The sequence below is a fragment of the Eleginops maclovinus genome, chromosome 17 (assembly GCF_036324505.1).
Source record: "Eleginops maclovinus isolate JMC-PN-2008 ecotype Puerto Natales chromosome 17, JC_Emac_rtc_rv5, whole genome shotgun sequence".
In the NCBI taxonomy this organism is placed as follows: domain Eukaryota; kingdom Metazoa; phylum Chordata; class Actinopteri; order Perciformes; family Eleginopidae; genus Eleginops; species Eleginops maclovinus.
In genome coordinates, this window is record NC_086365.1 from 17,221,912 (window position 1) to 17,236,330 (window position 14,419).

Here is a 14,419-nt window from a genome sequence, read left to right on the forward strand (position 1 = left end):
TTTCAGAGAAAAAGTCAGACTCCTGAGGTTTTCAGAGAAAAAGTCAGACTCCTGAGGTTTTCAGAGAAAAAGTCAGACTCCTGAGAAGAAATGTTCACTTTCTGTTTGAAGCTGCTCCACACTTCTACCCCTCAACATTTCAGAGGCAGATCTCAAACTATTTCTTTTATAAAAACCCGCTCCAACTACAACCCGTATCTCTGCTTCAGTGGTCCGTCTCCCCGCTGTCATGCCGTCACACTCAGTGATGGGGGGTTAAGTGACCGTCTCTCAGCCTCGATATTAACCACTCTATCCTCGTCCTTTAAACAGTCTTCCTGCAGGATTTAACACAACGCTCCTCCTAAAAACACGAGGCCTGTTTAATCTGAGATGAAGGGGACTCAGAGCGTCTCTAACAAAGCTTCATGTTTAAACCCCTGACCCCTCAGTCCCTCTGAACCTGGGGATCTCCGCTCAGCTCTCAGGACTTCTGTCATTAAACTCTTCAGGGTAGCTTTAGCATTCTTCATCCTTCACATTGTCCCCCAGGTGTTACGTTGGAAATACAGCGCTCAAAACACTCAAAAAATCCCTTAAAATGTAAGTATTTCTGAGCTCTCTTAACAGGACAATTGCTCTTTCAAAATAAAAGCAAATGTTTTACATTATTGTGTAGAGACAAACTATGAGACGCTATAAAAGTGAATTGTATGATAAGTTTTACATGGACATTTCTTTAATTTACTACTTTATATCAATATGTTTAGAACATCTGGGAGATTATAAGGACAGAAACAAGGTTTCTCTACTCAGACATCTTTTCCTGATATTTGGTTCATCTTCAAGTGTTTTTACATACATGTCTCAAACTGGAAAATCTGGAGTTTAAACTCCTGATTTATCCATTACCAACTCTTAGCGATTCATTGAAGATGTCCCTTAAATGTGACCTTTCATCTTTCAGACCCTGAGGTCTGAATACAAGGTCCTTAAAGTACACGTAAATCAGAGCTCACCTTCACACAGAAGTGTCCTTGAACTCATCGGACATGCGTTATCTGTCCAATGTCTACCAGTACTGTGAACATTGGGGATTATGTCCCACGAGGACACGAGGACATGAAGACATGAGGACATCAGGACATGAGGACATGAAGACACAAGGACACGAGGACATGAGGACACCGGGACACCAGGACATGAGGACATGAAGACACGAGGACATGAAGACATGAGGACATCAGGACATGAAGACAAGAGGACATCAGGACATGAAGACATGAGGACATCAGGACATGAGGACACGAGGACATGAGGACATGAGGACATCAGGACACCAGGACACGAGGACATGAAGACACGAGGACATGAAGACATGAGGACATCAGGACATGAAGACATGAGGACATCAGGACATGAGGACATCAGGACATGAAGACATGAGGACATCAGGACATGAGGACACGAGGACATGAGGACACGAGGACATGAGGACACGAGGACACGAGGACATGAGGACATGAGGACACGAGGACATCAGGACATGAGGACATGAGGACATCAGGACATCAGGACATCAGGACACCAGGACACGAGGACATGAAGACACGAGAACATGAAGACATGAGGACATCAGGACATGAAGACATGAGGACATCAGGACATGAGGACATCAGGACATGAAGACATGAGGACATCAGGACATGAGGACACGAGGACATGAGGACATCAGGACATGAGGACATGAGGACACGAGGACATGAGGACACGAGGACACAAGGACATGAGGACATGAGGACACGAGGACATCAGGACATGAGGACATGAGGACATGAGGACATGAGGACACGAGGACATGAGGACATGAGGACACGAGGACATGAGGACATGAGGACATCAGGACACGAGGACATCAGGACATGAGGACATGAGGACATCAGGACACAAGGACATGAAGACACAAGGACATGAAGACACGAGGACATGAGGACACGAGGACACGAGGACTTGAGGACACGAGGAAAGGGTGAAAGTAACCCGATACAGAAATCAGAGGAGGGTCCTACCAGTTATAGGGCAGCTTCCCGTCCCTCTCAAACGAGGCGAAGTTAACGAACGTCTCGGCGCCACACTCTCTGAAACACAAACAACAACAACACCTCTGAGACACAAACAACAACACCTCTGAGACACAAACAACAACACCTCTGAGACACAAACAACAACACCTCTGAGACACAAATAGGCTGAGGGGCGGGACATCTTTAAGCTGGTTGACCAATCACAAAAGAGCTAACCAATCCGAGCAGACTGGGCTCTTGTTTCAGTGAAAAGAGGTGCTGCAGCTTTCTGTGTGTGTGTGTGTGTGTGTGTGTGTGTGTGTGTGTGTGTGTGTGTGTGTTACCTGGTGATCTGCAGGTGTTTCTTGCGAAGGACGAGCAGGAAGAGGACGAGCATACTGAGCAGCAGGATGCTGAGGATGGTCAGAGCCGAGATTGCCGCTACACTGGGGTTCATCTCTTTAGCTGCACACACACACACACACACACACACACACACACACACACACACACACACACACACACACACACACACACACACACACACACACACACACACACACACACACACACACACACACACACACACACACACACACAATATATATCACTATGACAGAAACTATGATAAATTAATAATAGAGGTCATATTGTAAAGTTTGTACAGGTGGTTCTGATGGTGATGTGGGCGGGCTTGCTGGGGGTGTTGTAGCTGAAGCTGGTGATGGAGCAGTTGTAGGAGGATGCCGGCTGCAGATCGGAAACCGTCACCACGTGAGAGCTCGCCGTCTGAGGCTCCCGGGACTGAGGAAAGAACATATGTTAAAAGGTAAAGACAAGCTTTTTTTTTAGTATAAGCCTGACATTAAGGGGGTGATGTGCTCCATCACCAACGTTCATAGATGTTTCTGCAATAACACTAACTACACAACAGTTACTTTCTGGGGCTTTTATTTTGAAAAACAAGCCTAAACCTGAGCACAGTCCTTAAGAAGAAGAAGAAGAAGAAGAAGGAACCCTTACTGGTCCCACAGAGGGGAAATTTTTCCTAGTGTTGGGCTGCCATATGTACGGTGCCCAGGGAATGGTGTAGGTGTAGGGAATGGTGCCTTGCTCAGGGACACCACAGTAGCACTTGGTCTTTAGGGGACTTGAACTCCCGACCTTCCAGTTCCCAGGCCAAGTCCCTATGGACTTCGCCACCAAGGCCCTTAAATAACTACATTCTGGGGCTTTTATTTTGAAGAATGGGCCTCATCCTCTTGGGTTTCCTGCTGTGTTTATAGATATTAAAGCTCTTACCTTCAGTTCTGTGTTTATAGATATTAAAGGTGTTACCTTCAGTTCTGTGTTTATAGATATTATTAAAGCTCTTACCTTCAGTTCTGTGTTTATAGATATTATTAAAGGTGTTACCTTCAGTTCTGTGTTTATAGATATTAAAGCTCTTACCTTCAGTTCTGTGTTTATAGATAGTATTAAAGCTCTTACCTTCAGTTCTGTGTTTATAGATATTAAAGCTCTTACCTTCAGTTCTGTGTTTATAGATATTAAAGCTCTTACCTTCAGTTCTGTGTTTATAGATAGTATTAAAGCTCTTACCTTCAGTTCTGTGTTTATAGATATTATTAAAGGTGTTACCTTCAGTTCTGTGTTTATAGATATTAAAGCTCTTACCTTCAGTTCTGTGTTTATAGATAGTATTAAAGCTCTTACCTTCAGTTCTGTGTTTATAGATAGTATTAAAGCTCTTACCTTCAGTTCTGTGTTTATAGATATTATTAAAGGTGTTACCTTCAGTTCTGTGTTTATAGATATTAAAGCTCTTACCTTCAGTTCTGTGTTTATAGATATTATTAAAGGTGTTACCTTCAGTTCTGTGTTTATAGATATTAAAGCTCTTACCTTCAGTTCTGTGTTTATAGATATTATTAAAGCTCTTACCTTCAGTTCTGTGTTTATAGATATTATTAAAGCTCTTACCTTCAGTTCTGTGTTTATAGATATTAAAGCTCTTACCTTCAGTTCTGTGTTTATAGATATTAAAGGTGTTACCTTCAGTTCTGTGTTTATAGATATTAAAGCTCTTACCTTCAGTTCTGTGTTTATAGATATTAAAGCTCTTACCTTCAGTTCTGTGTTTATAGATATTAAAGCTCTTACCTTCAGTTCTGTGTTTATAGATATTAAAGGTGTTACCTTCAGTTCTGTGTTTATAGATATTAAAGCTCTTACCTTCAGTTCTGTGTTTATAGATATTAAAGCTCTTACCTTCAGTTCTGTGTTTATAGATATTATTAAAGGTGTTACCTTGAGATGGCGGCCCGGCTGGTTGTCTCTGCAGAGGATCTGGTAGAAGTCCACGACCCCGTCCTCGGTCCAGAGCAGCGTGACGGAGGTGTGTGAGGCGTTCACTGCGAACAGAGAGCGAGGAGCGGCCGGCTCTGCACACAAACAGATCAATACTAAATAATAATGAAGCTCTGAATCCCAGTTTTATAAGACACATTGAAGCTGCAGAACCTCATGAAGACACTCTGAAGAGGAAGTAGAAATATTCAGTTTCTCTGTCAGAAAACAGAAGTCAGTTTGTGCTGAAAATACAGGAAATCATTTGAATTATTGCTGATGTTTGATTTCATTCTTTGTTCAGTAGTGTTGCGCAACAATGGTATTTTCCTCTGAAGTGTTTTTAATGTTCTGTGCATAAAATGTATGGAGATATTTAAAAACAAATGAAATACAAAGTAATGATTTCATTAAATGTGTTTTATTGATGTGCTTAATAAAAAACATGTTCATTATCATTATCATTATTCAGGTACTGACCCAGTTTGATGATGTGAGGGATGGATGTGTTCCGGCTCCGCTCGGTGCACGCTGTCACCGTCAAGTTGTAGATATCTCCGGGGGGCAGCGGGAGGCCGGCCCGCATCACGTTACGGGTCACCTGAACACACACACACACACACACACACACACACACACACACACACACACACACACACACACACACACACACACACACACACACACACACACACACACACACACACACACACACACACACACACACACACACACAGTACTTTTAATTATCAAAAAGCTGGTGCAAAACAGACCCTCCGTATTTATGTGTGTGTGAAATGTGTCCGGCCTCACGTCGATGGAGAAGCTTCGCTCCGGGCCTTTCTTCCCGACGGCCAGCAGCGTCCAGTGCAGCATGTGGGAGTGAGAGAGGTCGATGAAGAGCTCGCCGTACGTCCAGCGAACGTAGAGGACGCCGTGGGAGTAGTCCACCGACGAGATGTGGGGCGCCTCCGGGGCTTGGGGGGGCACATAAAGAGATTTAGGTTTTACTGATTATATACCAAAAGATATCTACGATCCTAAATCTCAAGTCTTGATTTTGTTTGGTTTTCTCCAGCTCTTCAGGTATACACCGTCAGTTACTGGACAATCCCAACGTGCTTTATGAGACATCATATCAACATCTGCTCACCTGTGACGAAGCTGACCGTGGAGCTGTCGCAGCAGCTGAGGGGGGGGTCGCCCCACGTCACCATGGAAACACGGAAATTATAATACCAGGCAGGAAGCAGATCAGTCACTCTCTGCAGACACCGGAAAGTTCAGAGGACTTATCAAAATGTAAAAACGTTATTATGTATGTAAATGACTCTTGTCGTGTGTGTGTGTGTGTGTGTGTGTGTGTGTGTGTGTGTGTGTGTGTGTGTGTGTGTGTGTGTGTGTGTGTGTGTGTGTGTGTGTGTGTACCACGGAAGCGATGACTGAGGCGGTGGCGGCGATCTCGTAGTAGGTGGTCCACTCGGAGGCGAGGGTGACGGGGTTGAAGAAGAAGGTCTGCAGGATGTACTTCCTGAAGGAGACGTGGTACGGACGCTGCCAGCTCAGGATCACCGCCGTGGGGCTAAGCGGGTAGACCGCCAGCTCCTGCACCCCGGTGGGCTCTACACAACGGGGGGCTCATTCAGACATGGTGCTAAACCTTCAACAAGGAACTTTTTAGAAACCGATGTCAAAGGTATTGAGCAAAGGTTACACACTCTGCCCAACAACACGACTGAATCAAAGCCAACTGTGAGAGGATAGAAGGGTCCCATAGAGACCTTACTAACCAATAGGACAGGAATAGAAGCTGATATGAGGCTGTCTGCCCTTCAGGCATTTATGTTACATTTTTATGCATCTAATTTGGTGTACTTTAAGTTTCATACAGATGCTTATTTTAACATTTGTTTACTGAGCTAAAACAGGAAGTAGGAAATGGCGTTAGAATTTACAACGGTAGAAACACGTGAGAAACGGCAGGCTGGTTAAAGATGCAGACGTTCATTACGCCAGCGAAAATGCATCCTACCAGTTGACTCCCCAGCAGAAGCATTGCTTGTATTTAATCTTTGTTCTGATTAAGTTAACTTTTAAGCATATTGATTTCATGCTGTGAAAGTGATGTTCATGAAAGCTAGGCGGCTTAGCTACAGTATTTTGCTGTTTGTTCCCTAGTTTCACTCTCGTCTCTCGTCTCTCATCATATGTATGGATTCAGTACAATGTGAAGAAAATAAATCTACATACAAAGAACTCAGGATTCCTTCATGTTCATGCATAGAGAGAGTTTAGCTCACTGTTTAGTTGGAGATGCCACACCTCAATGAGAACAGTACAGAGGCTTTAAGAGAAGACCAGAACTAGAGTGAGGATTTGTACTGAATGAATCCTGTTTGGCTGCAGCTGAATCCACCTCTCCAGTTACTTCTTCATCTGAGTCGTGTTTTTCCTCCACAACATAATTGGCTCCTAACTTTGGGCTTGCATGAACAGTTTTTTCATGCAACTTTTTATGCAACTCTGATGCCAAACCTATAGCAAAGCTTTGCAAAATGCACCTTTCCTCACAAGACTTTTTCCCTTTATGTTGAATTTCTGCACATCCCCTGATCAATAATTTGGCATAAAGATGTTTATACCTCTTGTTCTTAAACAGTAACGTTTATGTACATAGTTGGTATAGTATTCTTTTATTGTACTCTTGGTATAGCTACCTATTTGAGCCTCCTTAAATTGCACTAATTAAAACAGCACATTTCTATAGCAGCTCGTTAGGATAAAACACCTTCAGAAACTATAAATGTAAGATATAATATGTGACATATTACTGTAATACAGGCAGGATGTATACGGCTCACCTATATCTATGATAACAGGCTCAGAGGGGGGGCTCAACAGGGGTCCGTTGGTGTGATAGACCACCACCCGATACTGAGCACCGGGGGTCAGGTTCGTGATCAAGTCACTCGAAGAGTTCTCCTGGAGAAACATACAAATATAAAACATACATTAATAAAATGTTCTTAAAGCTGGGTGTAGACCTGGGTACAGTGTGTGTAGACCTGGGTACAGTGTGTAGACCTGGGTATTGTGTGTGTAGACCTGGGTACAGTGTGTGTAGACCTGGGTACAGTGTGAGTGTGTGTAGACCTGGGTACAGTTTGTGTAGACCTGGGTACAGTGTGTGTAGACCTGGGTACAGTGTGTGTAGACCTGGGTACAGTGTGTGTAGACCTGGGTACAGTTTGTGTAGACCTGGGTACTGTGTGTGTAGACCTGGGTACAGTTTGTGTAGACCTGGGTACAGTTTGTGTAGACCTGGGTACAGTGTGTGTAGACCTGGGTACAGTTTGTGTAGACCTGGGTACGGTGTGTGTAGACCTGGGTACAGTTTGTGTAGACCTGGGTACAGTGTGTGTAGACCTGGGTACGGTGTGTGTAGACCTGGGTACGGTGTGTGTAGACCTGGGTACGGTGTGTACGGTGTGTGTAGACCTGGGTACGGTGTGTGTAGACCTGGGTACGGTGTGTGTAGACCTGGGTACGGTGTGTGTAGACCTGGGTACAGTGTGTGTAGACCTGGGTACAGTGTGTGTAGGTACAGTGTGTGTAGACCTGGGTACGGTGTGTGTAGACCTGGGTACAGTGTGTGTAGGTACAGTGTGTGTAGACCTGGGTACGGTGTGTGTAGACCTGGGTACAGTGTGTGTAGACCTGGGTACAGTGTGTGTAGACCTGGGTACGGTGTGTGTAGACCTGGGTACGGTGTGTGTAGACCTGGGTACAGTGTGTGTAGACCTGGGTACAGTGTGTGTAGACCTGGGTACAGTGTGTGTGTAGACCTGGGTACAGTGTGTGTAGACCTGGGTACAGTGTGTGTAGACCTGGGTTCAGTTTGTGTAGACCTGGGTACTGTGTGTGTAGACCTGGGTACAGTTTGTGTAGACCTAGGTACAGTTTGTGTAGACCTGGGTACAGTGTGTGTAGACCTGGGTACAGTTTGTGTAGACCTGGGTACGGTGTGTGTAGACCTGGGTACGGTGTGTGTAGACCTGGGTACAGTGTGTGTAGACCTGGGTACGGTGTGTGTAGACCTGGGTACGGTGTGTGTAGACCTGGGTACAGTGTGTGTGGATCTGGGTACAGTGTGTGTATACCTGGGTACTGTGTGTGTATACCTGGGTATGGTGTGTGTAGACCTGGGTACGGTGTGTGTAGACCTGGGTACAGTGTGTGTAGATCTGGGTACAGTGTGTGTACACCTGGGTACAGTGTGTGTACACCTGGGTACAGTGTGTGTATACCTGGGTACTGTGTGTGTAGACCTGGGTACTGTGTGTGTATACCTGGGTACTGTGTGTGTATACCTGGGTATGGTGTGTGTAGACCTGGGTATGGTGTGTGTAGACCTGGGTACGGTGTGTACGGTGTGTGTATACCTGGGTACTGTGTGTGTAGACCTGGGTACTGTGTGTGTATACCTGGGTACTGTGTGTGTAGACCTGGGTACGGTGTGTGTAGACCTGGGTACGGTGTGTACGGTGTGTGTAGACCTGGGTACGGTGTGTGTATACCTGGGTACTGTGTGTGTATACCTGGGTACGGTGTGTGTATACCTGGGTACTGTGTGTGTATACCTGGGTGCAGTAGGTGTTCTCCATCCTCTGGCTGAGGCTGGGTCTCCTGCAGGTTGTGGAGACCACCGACACCAGGCTGCCGTTGTGTTTCTCGGAGGAAGCAGCCCAGGAGACGGCGGCGGTGCTGGAGTCCAGCAGCCGGACGCTGACGGCCTGAGGACGCTCCCGGAGATCCTCCAGGAGATCACCTGCAGGGCCTGAGACACAGATCATTCATTGAATGCATTTATTGTTGTCCTTATGTCAAACTTATTTATAGTTTAATGTCTTTATTACTGAGGTAGAAGGTGAACAGGGTGTCGGCGGTGCTCTCTCGCGGCTCGCAGTCCCCGACGGCGCTGAGCGTTTTCACGTGGACTCGGTACGTTCCCGGCTCCGTTAACTCGGTGAAGAACTCGTGAGTGTTCTCGTCCACCGTGGCCGTCTCTGTGGAGTTACCTGAGGGACACAGACCAGGTGAGGTTAGCTTTACATGGATTGAAATAAAACTAACATTTAGATTTTGTAGGCAAAGAAATGTAAAAATGAATATGAAATAATATAACTCACCATCTCTGTAAATGTAAATGTTGAAGCCGTCGTAGCTAGTGGGGGGTCGGGGGGGCAGCCAGCGCAGCTCCAGCAGGAGGGGGGGCAGCGGAGTGGGCAACACCGAGGCGTCGAGGGGGAGGGCAGGGAGGTCCATGGCGGATCCGGGCTCATTGGAGTCTTCATACTCAGACACCACGGCGTTCACAAACTCCTCCTCTTCCTCCTCCTGTGGGGGGGCAGTCAGGTCAGGCCACGCCCCCTCCGTCGTCAGGTTGTAGCCTGTCAGGTTGTGTGTGGGGCTGAATGGAGCCTCCGTGACCTCCTCCACGTCTGAAGGCTGACCCTCCTCCAGAGTCTCCTCCTCCAGCAGGGGGACGTCCCGGGCTCGGCGGGGGGCCAGACGGAGCTCATCCTCGGGGGGTTCATCCCGCAGCATCCTCTGGCTCAGGTGGACGATCTTATGGGAGATGTTGAGGGGGGGGAACGGAACTGAGAGGGAAACAAGAAGATTTAAAGAAATTAAGATGACATTTATAGAAATACAAAAACACAAAGCGGGATTTTGGAAACATTTGGATTTAAAAACTAAAATTTAAAATAAAATAAAAAGTGGTTGGTTTTTTGTAAAATGGAAATAACATAGCTAAAAGTGTGTGTACCTGTCCTGTGGTGTAGCGGAGTGTGCGTGACCTCGCTGTGTGAGAGCAGTGCATGCTGGGAGATGGTGGCCTCTGAGATGAGCATGAAGGTGATGTTCCTGTAACACACGCCAGGTAACCAGTGCCTGAACACCGTCTTCCCCTTGTGGAAGTCTGCAAACACACAGCAAAACATCAAATGTACCCATAGCATATCGAACCTTTCTATGATCCAATCTAATCTAATAATAACCTTTATATAGCATGTAGCGTGGCTCCTCCCCCTCGCTGTAGCTGATGTTGACTCGGCTGAAGACGCTGCCCTCTGGTGGCTGCAGCTGGAACACCACGCCGGTCTCTGGAGACTCTCTGTAGTCCCAGATGTGCACACTGTGCACGGGAAGAGGCTCTGAACACACAAAGCATGCAAGCACTTAAAAAATGTCCCAATATTTTTCTAACTCAGCATTTTTTCCCCATTTGAATTTCCGACTAGTTCTTCAAAATCATCACTTTTTTCAACAAAAAACAGATTTTTTCCCAATTTTGTTTTGCTTTCGTCCCTCAAACATCTGGCTTTCCCTCAAAATAAATCACTTTCAGAAATCCACACTTTTTGTCTCCCAATTTGTTTTCCTTTTGATTTTCGTTTCAAAAACCAGATTTGTTTTCCAAATTTGAATTTCCGAGTATTTCTTCTTCAAAAAAAAAAATTCAAAAAAGATCTGACTTTTTCTTAAAATGTCAAAGTTATAAAGCAGCTTCAAAGAGGTTGGGATTTACAAATCATAATTTCGGATTTGCAAAAATCTGGTTATTTAAGGGTCTCTGGACCTGAAGGGGTTTATAAAGGGATTGAGGTTTCCTCACTGGTGAGTACGGGGATGGTCCTGACGGGTTTGGACCAGCCGTCCTGCCCGGCCTTCAGCAGCAGGCTGACGCTGTAGCACAGGCCGTGCACCGACGTGTTGACCTGCAGCTCACTGACGTTCACAAACTGCACGACGATCGGCCGAGATCCTCCGGAGATCTGAGCAGCGTACGCCGTCACGTTCTCATGAAGATCCGAGTGCTCAAGGGTCGCCACGATCCGACCGTCATCGTTCACCGACGCCTGGAACGCCAACGCGCTCTGCCACGGGAAGAAGAAAACACAATCACACATAAAGAAGAAGAAGAAGGAACATTACAGCTTCCAGGAATCAAACACCCGACTCTCGCTCTAATTAGAGCCAATATAAGACTCCTCAGGGCCGTGTCTAATTACTGGATGTCTCCAGGACGTCATGCTTTTACTGACAAAAGTAATCAATAATATATTCCCTGAGCCACTAATGTGCGGGGACCAATATATAGGGAGCACTTCTTATTCCTATTGTGGATGGATGGACCCTGAACTAACCTGTAAGTATTTACTGAAAATATTCACTTTAATATGATTTAAAACAAAGCACATTTAGGAGCATTTAAAGACCTGTGAGCACGTCAACATCTCTACATCTTAAATAAAGGAGAGAAAATAAAGGTGAGCATATGATAATAAAATACAAATTAAAAATAAAACATAAATACAAATCAAACAAAGCAAACAGATGTCAAACATACAAATCGGCTCTGTCTATTTTCTGGAAATGCTTCACTCTTTTGTCCAGTCTTTTACCTCGATCAATAAAGCCTGTTATTATTCCTCGTAAAGCTTTAATAACTGTACACAGAAATCAGCTGATCGGACTTCCTGTTGGTTCCAGTCTGATGCTATCAGCCGCAGCTTTTTATTAAAGCTGCAGAGACGACGCCTTGCTGACGAGATAAAGCTCCCGATGCACAATATAATAGAACAGTGGTAAACAGAAACACAGGTTTCCTCTTTGGAAACCAACAGAAGCACAGCAACATTTCCAGTGGAGAAAACTGCAACTAAAACCAGTGAAAATCCAATGGGAGTATTGGGACCTCAGATTACTCCCAACAACCAAACACTCCTCTTAGTTAAAGGTCTCCTATCATCCCCTTCTTCAACAGTATATTCCAGGTCTCAAATATATACAGAGCCGGTCTCTGATTGGCTGAAACTCCAAACAGATCATTGTCCCATAACCCCCTCAGCTTCAGCCCTGTTCCTGAAGGTCTGTAGCTTTAAATGCTAACCAGCTGCTGCTGGCCACGCCCCTCTGAGAGCTGATTGGTTTAAAAAACACAACGCTGCTCTAGGAGGAGATTCAGGTGATAAGGTGTGTGTGTGTGTGTGTGTGTGTGTGTGAGTCTGTGTGTGTGTGCTTACATTAGCTACCCCTCAAATAAGCTAACGCTTACATTACTGCCTGCCTGCCTGCCTGTCTGCCTGCCTGCCTGCTTGTCTGCCTGCTTGCCTGCCTGTCTGCCTGCCTGCCTGCCTGCCTGTCTGGCTGCTCTGTCTGTCTGTCTGTCTGTCTGTCTGTCTGTCTCTGCCTGTCTGCCTGCCTGCCTGTCTGCCTGCCTGCTTGTCTACCTGCCTGCTTGTCTGCCTGCCTGCCTGTCTGTCTGCCTGCTTGCCTGCCTGTGTGCCTGCTTGCCTGCCTGTCTGCCTGCCTGCTTGTCTGCCTGCCTGCCTGCTTGTCTGCCTGCCTGCCTGCCTGTCTGTCTGTCTGCCTGTCTGTCTCCTAACCCTCTAAATGGTTATTTTTTCTCGCCTGAAAAACAATCAAATCTTTAATAAGGCCTTTATATCTCAGAGCAGACACACACACACACACACACACACACACACACACACACACACACACACACACACACACACACACACACACACACACACACACACACACACACACACACACACACACACACACACACACACACACACACACACACACCGAGTCTGTAAATCCATTCACGGGGCTGCAGGGCTGTCGCCATGGCAACAGAGATGAAAGGAGGAAGGAGAGACATATTTTGGGATGGCGGGAGACACTCATTATCACCATGGACACTGAATAATGCTGATGTTACTGAACACACACACACACACACACACACACACACACACACACACACACACACACACACACACACACTGGATGAATGGGGTATCTGACCCTGAGAATGAGGGTGGGGGGGTCGCCCTCAGGCAGCTGCCAACATTATCATGCAAACCTCTAGTGTGTGTGTGTGTGTGTGTGTGTGTGTGTGTGGGAGGGGGTCTGAATGAGACCAGCAGGACCACAAAACTTCTCTGTGCTGCTTTCTAAAACGCTCACTTTTCTCAGTGAGGTTTGGTGACACGGAGCTTGTAAAGAACACAATGAAGTCCCGACGGGCCGCAGAGCGCCGATCATTACTGAATAACCCTCCCGGATCAAGTTCTACCCAAATAAATCTGACTAAAGGTTAATTTACCAGCTCTTCTGGGAGTTTTGAAGGGAGAATACATCATATTTCCATGTTTCCCCAGAAGAAGAAAGAAGTCCAACTTGAAGTTAATTTAATAGCTTTTCTGGTACATAATACATCATATTTCCACCTTAAAAAGTCATAAATGTTCGTTTTCTTAATGAGGTTTGGTGACACAGAGCTAATTAGAGAACAGAATGGAGTGCCTTCTTGCTAATTAATACTAAATAAATCACCGAAATGAAGTTTCCTCCCAGATAAAGTCTGACTTAAGGTCTATTTATCAGCTCTTCTGGACGTTTTAAAGGTAAAATACATCATATTTCCACATTAAAAAGTCTTTAATGTTCTCTTTCCTTCAAAAGATATTTGGTATCCAATGAACCATGTCTTTAAGGATTTACAAAAACAGTCTCAGCTCTGTGATACGTATAAATGACATCTCCAGTAAACAATAAATCCCTTTAGGATTATTTAGTAAGAGAGTAAAAGTCATTAGACGGAGTAAAGGATCCTGATAATCCTCCCTAAGCCTCTCGACACAGCAGCACATCATAACGTAGCTTTAAAGACATCAGATTAAACACGCAGACACAACCACTGAGTTCAGGATTGAAGTGTTAAGTAAAACACATTTCTTAAAGATTCAGCCTTAAGGCCGATATATGGTTCAACGTCGACGTAACGCAAGGGACCTTACGGACCCGTTGCGTCGTTGCGTGCATCTCCCAAAAATTGTGACCTAGCATCGAGGCGACGCAGCCATAAGGGCTGTGATTGGTCCGCTGAAACGACAAACATCATTTCCGTCATTTCGCTTTCCCCCGGTTTTCAATTCCTACAATCCACA

At 45.6% G+C, this 14,419-nt stretch overlaps 1 protein-coding gene across 5 annotated transcripts in view; it reads right to left on the reverse strand.

The window, feature by feature from the left end:
* The window catches only part of ptpro (protein tyrosine phosphatase receptor type O), a 29,750-nt gene that overhangs the window by 9,235 nt on the left and 6,096 nt on the right, over nt 1-14,419 (reverse strand). For all 5 annotated transcript variants that reach the window (XM_063905954.1, XM_063905953.1, XM_063905952.1 and 2 more), the window contains exons 2-16: nt 11,071-11,332; nt 10,454-10,609; nt 10,222-10,374; nt 9,581-10,051; nt 9,308-9,469; nt 9,032-9,228; nt 7,253-7,373; nt 5,820-6,013; nt 5,545-5,656; nt 5,205-5,368; nt 4,872-4,992; nt 4,353-4,486; nt 2,708-2,846; nt 2,387-2,507; nt 2,049-2,117 (exon numbers count right to left, since the gene is read on the reverse strand). In XM_063905954.1, coding sequence (XP_063762024.1) covers nt 2,049-2,117; nt 2,387-2,507; nt 2,708-2,846; nt 4,353-4,486; nt 4,872-4,992; nt 5,205-5,368; nt 5,545-5,656; nt 5,820-6,013; nt 7,253-7,373; nt 9,032-9,228; nt 9,308-9,469; nt 9,581-10,051; nt 10,222-10,374; nt 10,454-10,609; nt 11,071-11,332 — 2,576 coding nt within the window. The remainder of the gene's footprint in view (nt 1-2,048; nt 2,118-2,386; nt 2,508-2,707; nt 2,847-4,352; nt 4,487-4,871; nt 4,993-5,204; nt 5,369-5,544; nt 5,657-5,819; nt 6,014-7,252; nt 7,374-9,031; nt 9,229-9,307; nt 9,470-9,580; nt 10,052-10,221; nt 10,375-10,453; nt 10,610-11,070; nt 11,333-14,419) is intronic.